This window comes from Meleagris gallopavo, chromosome 4 (genome assembly GCF_000146605.3).
Source record: "Meleagris gallopavo isolate NT-WF06-2002-E0010 breed Aviagen turkey brand Nicholas breeding stock chromosome 4, Turkey_5.1, whole genome shotgun sequence".
Classification (NCBI taxonomy): domain Eukaryota; kingdom Metazoa; phylum Chordata; class Aves; order Galliformes; family Phasianidae; genus Meleagris; species Meleagris gallopavo.
In genome coordinates, this window is record NC_015014.2 from 45,098,860 (window position 1) to 45,111,551 (window position 12,692).

General features: G+C 35.7%; 1 protein-coding gene across 1 annotated transcript; it reads right to left on the reverse strand.

Annotated features, from left to right (window-relative positions):
- Positions 1–63: 63 nt before the first annotated feature.
- On the reverse strand, positions 64–12,630 carry LOC100551187 (WD repeat-containing protein 36-like). The gene is made up of 10 exons (XM_010710169.3): positions 12,531–12,630; positions 11,523–11,606; positions 9,958–10,112; positions 8,718–8,832; positions 7,384–7,549; positions 7,006–7,114; positions 6,222–6,301; positions 3,661–3,768; positions 1,934–2,031; positions 64–745 (listed from the first exon to the last, which is right to left on the reverse strand). The coding sequence occupies exons 3-10, from the start codon at positions 10,021–10,023 to the stop codon at positions 552–554; spliced, it is 936 nt and encodes a 311-aa protein (XP_010708471.2). The 5' UTR covers positions 10,024–10,112; positions 11,523–11,606; positions 12,531–12,630; the 3' UTR covers positions 64–551.
- Between the last annotated feature and the right edge of the window lie 62 nt (positions 12,631–12,692).

Consider the following 12,692-nt stretch of genomic DNA (forward strand, 5'->3'; position numbering starts at 1 on the left):
TTTCTGTTAATAAAATATTTCAATAAAGCTGTGGTCACAGTAGGAACAAGTGGGAATTTTCATCGTCAAGAAATTTATTTTTAGAATATCACAAAAACTATTAGAACTGAAAAGGAAATATACAGAAAAATACTTTACTGTTAAGTAAGAACTGAATATAGATTATTTAGAACAACCTCTTCCTCAAATCCTAGAAACTGTGATTAGAAGTCTTTTGTAATCTTCTACTGCAAAATCCAGAACAATACCTAAAAAGTGAGATCAAGTCCTGTGAACAGATAAATGCAGCTCATAGGTCAAAGACAAACTATCCAGCTGTATGCTAGTATTTTTTTTATTTATTCCCTCTTTTTCTGTTTATAGGAATGACTGCCAGTGGCCTGGAGGCACTCAGAACAGATTTATGGACACTCACAAGATGCACTAAAAAAGAAATACCTTGCTTCAGGCAGTTATTTTGCATGTTGCACAAACCATGATGGCAGAAGTTACTAAATAGTTCTCCTCAGAGACTGGTTACAGAACAAACAGCCTTTATTTTACCTGCTTCTTCAGAAACAGATACTACAGTAGATAAACAACGGTGTACCTAATAATATTACCTTGATAACATCAAGACTGAGGAGATTTTTCCATCTTGATTCAGGTAGTAAGGATAGAGTTATCAGCTGTTCTCCCAGTTGCTCTGGTGAGTCGTATTCTATCATCTCATCACATTTGTCTTCACTTTCTGCAACATCCACATCTTTCAAGAACAAATATATTTTATGAACATATATAACTTCTTAATTATTATAAATAAAACGATTATTATTTTGCTATTAAAAAAAAATGTGTGTTGCAGATATGTCTCTTAGCATAATAAATACTGACAAGCTCCAGTAGCAAACTTCTATCAATTCAGTGAAATAATAAATTATAATAATTGTGCCTAAAACGTAGAATTTAATAGACAAGACTGCAAAGATAAGCTTGCAAAGCAAACAGCTTCACTTTCTGTTTTCTTTTTGCATAATACTACACAGCTGAATCCATGAATGTCCCAGAAAAGCCTAAAATCACAACACAAGAACATTCTAAGTTTTGAGCATCTGAACAGAAGCCTTACATTGGTTGAATAAAGAAGTGAATTCAAGCATTCTGCCAGAATCAATTGATAGGATTAAAACATGAACACCTATGGAAGGAAATCCTGTCTCCCTAGGTTAGGTATCTGGAAAGAAAACGTGCCTAATTAAGAGATCAACAGAGCAGGTTACTTGTTCTTTTAAGCAGTCAATTACTAGGTGTGTCTCTCCTCCAGCTGGAGATCAAAACGTATGCACTTCACCTTACAAGAACTGCTAAAATTTATCATACAAGATCTCCATCTAGAGGCCTTAAGATGCACAGTTGTTGGTACTAAATACAATTATAATGCAGTTTAAGCTGTTCTTCCACTGGGAATTCAATACAGGAATGTGGAAGGTGAACAAAAGCCAGTCTTCCAGCACATGTGACAACACACAGCACTGAAAGTACCATGGCACAAAAGCTGGAGGGGAAAGGAACAAGCAGAGACCCTGTCCCAAATGCTAAACAGAAATATTTACTTCAAGCACCTGTGATAGAGGTCATACTGTAAGGTACTTAAGGTAATTTGGTTTAAAGAAAACAATCAAATAGCACAAGCATTCTTATTACCCACAAAACCTACTTGAACCGGTGAAGGCAATCAGAATCTAATTCTGTATGTTCAAAAGCAGAAAAATAAACAGACATTTCAGTAAATACTAGAGCACAAGGAGTAGGCTGAAGTCTGCTAGAAATGGTAGAATAAATAGAAATTCAGAAATAGAATAATAAGACATCAAGTTTTCACCAAGGAAATAAAAAATGTCTTCTATTTGAAAATCAGTATCAGATAGAAAATAATCTTTTGTCTGAAGGTCACCTTGCAGAGGGCAGGTGCCGGGGAGTGTTACCACAGAAGGTTCATAGTCTGCTGGAAGGGGCCGTAAAGAGACAAGTGAATATAAAGAACGGTTGGACCTAAAAAATAAAATAGACATTTTAAAATCAATTTTCATGTGAATGGGAACAATTAATTCAGACAGAATCTCACTGCACTCTAACTAAACAGCAAGTTTCTCTAAAGAGATAAACATGAAATGCAATGATATATACTGTCAAAAAGTCTGAATTAGAAAAGTTATGCTAAAGTAGTATTGCCGAAGACTTCATACAGCAAAATGAATTAATCTCACTTCAATCAGTGCTAATTTCTGTATTTATTTCCAATGGCAAAATTACCTAAAAATCTTGCTTGCACTTAGTAGGTACAAAGTATTATGCAAATATAAATGATTCATCCTACTTTCAAATAATTACAAGTGGCATTCGTAACAAACTTTTTAGAGGTTTGAAACTACACATGAGCAATTAAGGTATACGACTTTTTGCCATTATAAGCCTAGGGTAGATAAGAAAACTTTTATAATTACTTTAACAAACCTCTTTTACTTAATCACAGAATCACAGAAAGGTCTAACAAGGGAACACCCCTCCAGAAAGGTCTAACAAGGGAACACCCCTCCAGAAAGGTCTAACAAGGGAACACCCCTCAGGTAACCCCATGTGGAATACTGCATCCAGGCCTGGGGACCACAGCAAAAGCAGCATGCAGAGCTGTAGGAAAGGGTCCAGAGGAGGGCCACAAAGTTTATCAGAAAAGCTGGTGCAACTCTCCTATGAAAAAGACCGCCCTGGAGAAGAGACGCTCTGAGGAGACCTCAAATATTTAAAAGGAGCTTACAAGAAGGAGGGAGACTGACTTTTAAACCTAGTCTGATAGCAATGGGACAAGGGGGAATGGCTTGAAACTAAAAGAAGGGAGATTTAGATTAGATGTCAGGACAAAATTTTTTAATCAGAGGGCAGAGAGGCACTGACAAAGGGTGCCCGGAGAAGTTGTGGCCAATCCCGGAAGGTGTTCAAAACCAGGCTGGATGAGGTCCTGTGAAGCCTCATCTAGTGGGTGGCAACGCCGCCCATGGCAGGGAGTTGGAACTGGACAGTCTTTAAGATTCTTTCCAATCCAAGCTATTCTGTGAGCCTTTAATCCATCTATCTGGCAACAGGAAAACAAAAACTAACTAGCAAAAAAGCCAATAATGCGTTACTTCCATTCTACCCTAGCCAGTCATTTGCTTTCAACTTGTATCAAATTTAACTAAGATCCATTTTTCACTTGTGCTGATCTAACATTAATGAACAAATAATCACAACTTAATAAACAGTTTAATTAATAATTCCTTATAAATTCCTTTGAGGAATCTCAGACAATTTTGTATACTAATAAAAGCCCTTCAGTTAGTAACACTGTATGAGCAATAATATTTCAAAAGATCAAGAAAAAAGTAGACTCAGAGAAATGGTTTACAGAACTGTTTACAGAGAGAAACAGAAAAAAACATCTTTCCATTATCAGAGTAAGTACATTAACGACAAGAGATTTAAAGATTTACAGCTCACAGCAGCAGAGAATACCTCAGTCTTTTAGAAGAAAAGATGACAAAGCTCTTGAGATTATACTTTGCAAGCCAAACATACGTTTGCCATGAAGGTGGTTAAAAGCATCCAGCCCACCTGAAATTGTTTACAGAAATAAATATTACATACCACAAATAAATTCCAAGATCATCCACATGGGCTGAAGCTAGAAAATCTCCTGTGGGAGACATAGTAAGACTCACCGCTGGAGAGTCTAGCAGAAAGCAATCTATGAGGCTAAAAGAGAGAAAAGACAAATGTTTAGCAAAATGAACTTTTTGTTCTGTATGTATCTAAATTACAGCACGAATAGGATTGAATGCAAGCAGGACACCATAAGCATATATGCAAACTAGCATAACAGAAGTATTCAAATACATCATATAAATCCAGTGAATGAGTGGCACTGGGCAACAAACCACTCACATTTATAAAACTTTGTTATCAGATACAGCTGGAACATTTATTCTGCCTCCTAAGACACTTTGAGGAAAGTCTGATGAACTGTCTGTCCACATTCAACTCCTCAGGCCTAATGCACTTCCAGTGGCAATAGATTTCTTGCTTCCATGCAGCTCCACACTGCTCTGAACTCGTATTTTAGTTCTCTGCCATTAGCTGTTAATTCTTCCATTCTATACAGATACTTCACATGCACTTGGTTAACTTGGGGGTCTATAATGTCCCTAAAGTAAAAAATGAACAACTTTCTGCAGCATCTGCAACACTTTTCTCTTGACATTATCATAATTTCAGCATGTTATACCATTCCCTGATCACTCCTTTTACTATTGCAGAAAAACGAAAAAAAAATAATCACATAAGAAGGAAGTTGAAATATTCTGAAGTGTGTGACTATTGCAAAAAGTCACTCTTGAGTTCTAACCATTGCTGCAACTACTGGATGACACACACCCTAGCAGACTTCCATGCAAATTCATGTTCAGTGCAAGGTTTATCACTTTTCACCATGTAATTTTCAGTTACTTCAAACTACAAGAAGTACTCGAACGTGTTCACTGACAGACACCTGGACCCATGAAAAAGGATGTGAACAGACCAGGTTAACGGCAGTGTGGATGATGCCATGCTCAGGGCTTTGGGATCTATGATCTCAATTGCACATTTGAGAGACTGGGCATGCTGATGTCAGACAGGATGCAACTGACCAGGTGGGACAAAAGTGTTCTGGGCAGCAGACTAGATGGACTCATCAGCAGAACTAGAGTCTATGGGGGAAGAGGATGCACTTCTGACTGATGGAAGAGGCAGGGAACACTCAGTTTAGGAAACAGCATGGAGAAGACTCAAAATTGTTCCAAAGAGGACTCCTCCAAGAATGTAACACAGCCAATACCCCAGCTAAAGTGCCACTACACCAGTGCACACACTGGAAACAAGCACAAGAAGGAGCTGTAGTGCAATTAGATAACTATGACCTAATTGCTGTCACAGAGACATGGTGAGATCAGCCAAAAACCTGAAATACTTCAATTGAAAGTGATGAGCTTTTAGAAGAGATAGGCAGGTGAGCTGCCCCTGATATCTGACCGATGGCAAAGAATAACCTCTGAGAAACAGCCACAAGCAGGCTGAAAGCTTGTTGGTAAAAATTAAGGACATCTGGTTGTCAAGGTCTACCTCAGGCCACCATATTCAAGGGAGCCTGTTGACAGTCTTCTGGCCTCAGATACAAGCAGCATCATGCTTGCAGGCTCTTATCCTGATGGGGTATTTCAACCACCTGGACATCAGCTAGGAAAGCAACTGGAAATCTGCAAACAATCCTGCAGTCCACTGAGGACAACCTCCTGGTCCAGATGTTAGATAGACCAACCACAGAAATGTTACTGAAACTGGTGTTCACCAATGCAGATGAGCTCATTAAGACTGGAGGTATGCTGGGCTGTAGCAATCATGCCCTGGTTGAGTTCAAGATTTTTATTAAGAGCTGTTGCTCCTTTTCAATAAATTCCTCAGCCTACAGCTAAAGGAAAACATGTTCTTATAATTCTAAAAGAAACAAACGAACAACAACAAACAAAAAAACAACCAAGCAACCAACCAAACCAAAAAAAACCTAACAGGAATGTCAAGTCGTATCTAGATCTCTGCTTGACCAGAATTTCTTGAAGTTCTGAAGTAAAACTTACATGTTTTTAAAATGAATTTCATTAAGAACAGGCTTTGGTTCAAAAAACAAACTGGATTAATACCTCAGCATAATGGAAGTAATTTACCTCAAGCAGTCTCTTGCTATTTTGATTATATAATTGCTTTGGGACAAAGATGTTCATACTTTTTCACACTTACATGAAAACTCCCAATTTCATAATCAGATCTTCAGGACACTGTTATACTGCATTCCCTGAAAAAGGCACAAAACCTGGTCCTCACAAGTGATTTCAGTTACTTGAGCATTTGTTGGGAAAATAACATAGTGGTTCACTTTTTGTCCATCAGGTTCCTGACATGCAGATAGACTGCTTCCTGTTACAGATGCTAGGCATGATGACTATGAACAGCATATTACTGTATTTGCTGCACACTCATCAACAAAACTTAACAAAACCCTGAATATCAGATAGTACAGTTTGGTGACAGATAATCAAGCCAGAATGTTTTTTGCCACTCAGAAGACAGAAAGGAGTTCACATCATGTGTTGCTACAGCTTTTTCAACTAACTCACCATCCAGAGGGAAGGTCCCAAGTCTTAATAGTACTGTCCATTGATGAAGTTATTAGCCAACGACCATCAGGACTGAAAGTCTAAAAGAAAATACTCAATTTAATGCCACAGCTCTGTTTTAGATGACTTTCAGAGATCATGATGAAATGATCTGGTCATAAAACAAAACTGACAGCACCTTATTAAATAGGGAAAAGAACAAAAATAGAAACTATTTCACAACAGGTTTTCCGTATGGCTTTAAGTGAAAGTATTTTGGACCTCACTTTTAAATGATGTAGCATAAAATTGAAGAAAACAAATACTCACTTCCTAACATGAAGAATTAAATCAGACACTAACAACAGAGTATCTTAGTGAACGCTGCAAAACACAACTACATAAATCATAAAATAAGGAAGTATCAGTGTGTTGTATAATCTCAGATCTGTTTACACCATGTATTTACCTGATTCATCTTTTCTATATGTATACTTAAAGACTAGCTGAATTCTACACCTCAACTTGATTTTCATTATTGCTGATGCTTTATTTTGCTAAGTCTCAAATTAGCTTCTTGTAAAGTTATAATAAAATGCCAAGGTACCCTAAAAAGACACATCTATTTGAACAGGACACATTTTAACATGAAAATGAACATCACCACAACTGCTATACTACAGTTTTACCATTCACTGCTGAATAAAATACTCAGTGACTGAATATTTGCAAAGAAAATCCTGCCTTTAGAATGAATAAGGTATATGTATATGTAACTTACTGCAGAAAACGAATTAAAAATTACCATGTCATTAATACGTCCGTGGTGTCCTGAGAACTTCCTGACAATCTTCCAGGTTTCTATATCCAAAACACTAATGCTGAAGTCATCAAACGCAATTCCCAGAATGCCACTGCCAAGAATAAATAACATATATGTCAGTGAATACTCAGAGGTAAATGAAAACAACTTACTAACCTCACTTCAGGATATTTTTATCATGAATTAATCTAAAGTGTGTTAAAGGATAACACACTTCTTCAGTCGAGCAATATGATTTGTACAACCAGCAGCCTGTTGTATTTCAAGCATCAAAAATGAAATCTCCATTAGAATATTTGTCACCTAGAATTTCATATCTACAGCAAACAATATGCATATAAAACAGCTTTATATTCTTACCTATCTCTGTGAAGCAGAATTCCACTTGGAGAAGAAGAAAGATCAGTAGAGTGAACTAGATCTTTAGCTTTGAATTTCCAAAATTTAATTAATCCATCACTTCCAGCTGTGATTGTCAACTGGTTTAATCCATCCACTGCTACCCCTCTAATAGATCCCTCATGAGCTGGAAATCAAGAGAAAAGAGCTTTATCTCAGAATTTAAATACAATTTAGAAATCAGCATAATGCTAACCACTGTTCTGCATGAATTTGCCTAGCCTAGCTACACTAAATGAGCTGTAAAATGTGACAAAAAAGTCTAAATGACCTGACAAGACCAGCTGAGTTTCATTATTTTAAAAAAAAATCAGTACAGAAACCAAACATACAAAATTAACTCATTTTCAAGTTAACACCCAGGCAGAACATAATTTAATTCAAATCACAAAACAAAAGGTGCATATAGTTGAACCTGAAGATTAACTTTAATTTCTGCTTTAAGTCAGGGAGCTTTTTTTAATGTTAAGTTTGAAGATCTTTTTTCTATCACTTATGGAGACCACTACTCTTACTCAAAATTTACTGCTTCAGATCTTGCACAAAGTATGTTCTTTGGTGGTGGGTTTTTATTTTTTATTTTTTTTTCCTCCACAAGGAACTTGATACTGCAGTGTAAAGCTAATGCATAACTCCTCACCAATTTCTCTTAATCTCTGTCTAGGGTTTACTTTTCATCCCACTATAATAAGAGATAACTTCAGGTTTCTTAAACAAGACAGCTTTCAGAAAACCCAGCAAGCTTTGAGGACTCATTGGGATTCCCTCTTTGTTTCTATAAACAAAAACATCAGACTATGAAGTCACTAATATACATTTCAGATTTACAAAGCAGCAGCAAACATACATGACATGGGATATCTACATAAGCAATGTTAAAAGGAGATGTTTGAATACCATCCTTAGGATTTCTATTTCTTGTGTAAAGTATTTTTTCATTTTTAAGGAGAGAACATTTCATGTTTTGTGAGACATATCTAGCTAACAAGAAGCCAATACTGGAGATGTGAGTATTTCAAAGATATCTATGACCCCAGTGTCTTATTTTAATGCTAAACATTTTGGTAACTGTGCAGACTAAAACAAAACAGACATACATACCAAAACCAGCAGGGATCATGCTCTGAATAAGTGGACCCAAATTACTTCTGATTATAGTACAAAATATAACACCATAGGTTACTTAAAAAAACAGAACAGATTCCCAAATTCAACTCAGAAGGTGTGCTAGACTACTTAGACAGAACTCAAAGTTGTTGCTATTCTGTTAAGGTTCAGTTTTAAGAAATTCATACCTCTTTCTCTGCCATAGCGCCCTCTGTGAATGCCAGACTGCATGTTATACACATCCACTTGTCCTGTTGACATCCCAATTACAGCAAAGTTCCCACATGTGGTAATATCAACAGCCTTTCAAAGGGAATAAAAATGCCTATGAAAATAATTCTTAAATTGCCTAATCAGGAAAACTGCTAGGAATGTTAACAAAATGTATTAGGAATGTTAGTATGTTTTTATTAAACTTCAGAGAAAACTGCGTGGAATAAACCTCTTGAAAAAGTAGAGGTTTTCTAAGATCTCTTAGAAGAAGCAAATTGCCAACAAGTAATAAATGAGATGGTGCGTGCCTATAAAAGATAATGAAATAATGACTTAGTGACACCTGTTTTTGCAGAAGTCATACGTAATAACATCCAAGCTGCAGCCTAAATGAGAAACCTATATGAACAGTGCAACGCAGTAACTACCATAAAGACAAAGCACACCTGCTGCCACTGCTTCAACATCAGCCTTGGCAATCGCAGCCCAAAAGAGCATAAATTCACAGACTTTAAGTTGTAAGAAACAGGGAAACAATGGTCTAATCTCTATCAAAAGAGATCTAATTAAGAGAAAGTAGGTATTTACAGCTGAACTCATCCACCACTTTACTGCTACGCATAAAGTCATAAAAACAAAACGTAAGATAAATAAGTAGTCTGGGTGCAAAGCAAATGAATTGTATGTGCTACCGTAACTACTTGCATTGCAAACTCATAAATCCTTAGCAAACATCTGCGTGTATTTTATTGACAGCTTGACTTTCATTGTGGCCAGCACAAGTTCCAAAGCATTTTAAAGAGAATATCCTGTTTGCAACTTGAAAATAAATTTTTCCATATTGTCAGGGAAAAAACCCACATTTTCAGCAATTTGCCTTCAGTTTGATAATATACAGCACAAGCATGTAATTACTGATGTATAGTTGAATCTAAGTCAGTTTGAGAAATAAAAGGTAAACATCAATCACCAATCTGTCTGAATTCAAAGATAAAATGTGCAATTAACCTGTATGTGTAAGGAAAAAAAAATATGCGTATTTCTCTTAACATTACAAAACAGTTAGACACACTAAGGCAACCATCATAAACAACTCTGAAAAGTAACTAAAACATTCTAGATAAGCGCTTTTTCATTATAAATACTGCTTCTCTACAAACAATTCAAAACAGCACTGTAATGCTGACAGTATCCTAAATTAACTAATAAACTTACTGTTGCATAGATATCAATAGGCTTGTTTTTGCTAAATTCTTCTGGCCTCAGTTTATGAGTTCCCATAGAAGTTCTCTGATAGTTCCAGGTTGTACAGGTTATATACCCTTGATGACAGGCAACAATACCATCCCAGTCATTCTGATGAGCCACCTCTGCAACACAATACACATTCATTTTAGAAACAATCACTCTAAAGTCAAAAAACCTTTTTTCTGATATAAGACACAGTATTTTGAAATACCCTTACACAAAACAGTATACATTCCGTTTTCTTGCTGGACAACCAAGGGGTTATTAGAGAAAAAAAAAAAAAGAAAAACCCATCAAAGCAAAGTTGCTCACTCGCCACTGTAACTGAAAGGCTAACAGAACCAGAAACACTTTTTTCATATGCCACATTTCAAGTCTTTGTGTATTCAAGTCTATGTGGTTTGAAAAGCACATTTAAGCTTACATGGTTTAATTCAACTGCTCAAGCTGTACACATTTCCATAGCTACTAGTTTAACCACCTAGAGCAGTTTTTAAGAGCTACACCTGTGGTACACAGCAGAAGCTTTTTCTACATTTGCAGGAAAAGCTTTCCTCTAAAGCTTAGTAAAACTTTAAATCTAAATATGATAAGTCATGCAGGGTTCAAGTAATGAGCAACTTTACTCCTTTTTCTGGAATTAATTAATGAAAACATGAAAAAATGTTCAGATCTTGAAATTGGTAATTCTAACCTTTAAAAAGTAAAGCAACCAGAAATAAACTGGTACACACCAGCACAGCCAATATAGCAAAAAAGAAGCAACTCTATCTAGAATGTTTGATGTCTGCAGACATACCTAGGGTAGTTTCTCTTTAAATTAATCAAGCAGAAGACCTAATATTCATTAAAAAAAACAGCATGCATTTTATATATGTAACTTTACAAGTATCATTGAATTCTACGAAATATAAATACTATATTTAGTAAAAGGGCTACATGATATCATAAGTCCAAATCTTTTTTTCCAGTGTAGGAAACACTCAACCATAGTTGCAAGACAAAACAGCTGTCTTTAAGACAGAAATACGAAGAGGACATTCTTCATTTAAAGAAAAACCTCTTTGATAAAGCACAGATAACCATGATGCTTCTAAATGATCGACTTCTGAAGTTCAAATGAACTGAGTAACTGAAAGTTGCCTTTGAACAGTGACTCAAATACAGAAACTGGGAGATCATAAATCAGCTGTTGCAACCAGGGTTTCCTTATCTGACAAAGATCTTCATCTCCCTAAGTGCTTGTTCACCAGCCAAGAGTAACACGGGTGCCATAAGATTTTGGCTCTCGCGTTGGAAATCTTCAAGACAATAGCTGGTTAAATTGGAGACATTTAAAATATACTGCCGTTTTAAAATGTAAGAGGAGTTCACGAGATAACATACAATTCTGAACTGTATTCTATGGCTCATGAAAAGCCACAGTCTCAATGATTTCATCTTGATACAGCACAAGATTTCAATACATTTTGTGTCTTGAGGATTAAAAGATTAAAGATGTGATGAGCTGACACACATCTCAGACTACTTACCTGAAGCAAAGGCTGTAATTGGTGGAAGTGCCAGTGTATCATGCTGAAGACCCTTCTTTTTTGATTTCTTTTTGTTAATTGAACCTTAAAAAATAAGTAAGTGTCTCAGTGTCATGGCTAGATCTTAGAGCTTAAAAGTAGTTTATTTACTACATGCAAAGTCCCTATTAAACTTTGAAAAATTTGGCTTTCAACAAGTGCTGGTGTTCAGTAGGATCTGAAGATTCTAAAAGAGTTCTGTCTAATTGTCTAACAAATTTGTGTCTGTCAAATTTCATAAAATACTGAGCTAATCACTCCACTAATATATTCACAGATGCAGTACTCAAATAATTTGTTCCAGGATCTTGTACTGACATCCCAAGGCAGAGATCCACCATCACAACTAAATGTGTGATGTTAACAGGACTACATAAAGCAATACAAACATTCACCTATTTGAACAGCCACACTTAAAAATTCCAAATTCATCCCCAGAGGATATAAATAACAATTAATGCCTATTTAGATACACACAATTCCATATACAGATATTTAAAAGAATTATCTTAGTCTTACTCCATGAGAAAAATGAATATGTGGCCCTTAAGCACCACAGCATACAAAGATGTGTTATTCTTTTTTTTTTTTTTAAAAAACAAAGCTCTCCACTGAATCAAAATGAAGACAATAAATCCCAACTAACTGTATTAATTTAGCCTACCAAACAAAATACAAATCAGAGAAGTTAAAATTGTGCATGATAAATATCACCTACTGATTTATACATTTTTAATACAAAAATCATACCAACATTTCCCATAGTGAAATAACATGCACTTTTAGGTTACATAAATTACTTTTCATCAGCCAAACACTTCTAATAATATACTTTATCAGGAAGGACTGAGTTTGCGGAGACCTCAAATGAATGGTTTTCATGCAACAGTTAAAGTGAAAACGCATCTGTGTACATAAATACTTTTCAAGTTTTTTCAAAAATATTTGTACGTTGATTGAAATACTTACCACGTCCTAAACTTTTATTGAATCTTTCATGCACTGTTGAAAAAGATTGCAATGTTCCATCTTGACCTGACAAAATATTAGCAGAAAACACTGAAGTGCAAAAATCAACTATTTACTCATAAGCCATATGAATGAGAAAAGCAGAAGATAACTTCTCAGAAA

Excerpts from the sequence above, each read along its gene's own strand:
- LOC100551187 (XM_010710169.3), bottom strand. The coding sequence starts at position 10,023 with ATGGGAACTCATAAACTGAGGCCAGAAGAATTTAGCAAAAACAAGCCT. Across the intron at positions 6,302-7,005 it reads ACGGACGTATTAATGACATG|ACTTTCAGTCCTGATGGTCG; the intron begins GTAATTTTTAAT and ends ATTTTCTTTTAG. Across the intron at positions 2,032-3,660 it reads GATCTTGGAATTTATTTGTG|GTCCAACCGTTCTTTATATT; the intron begins GTATGTAATATT and ends TTTATTTTTTAG.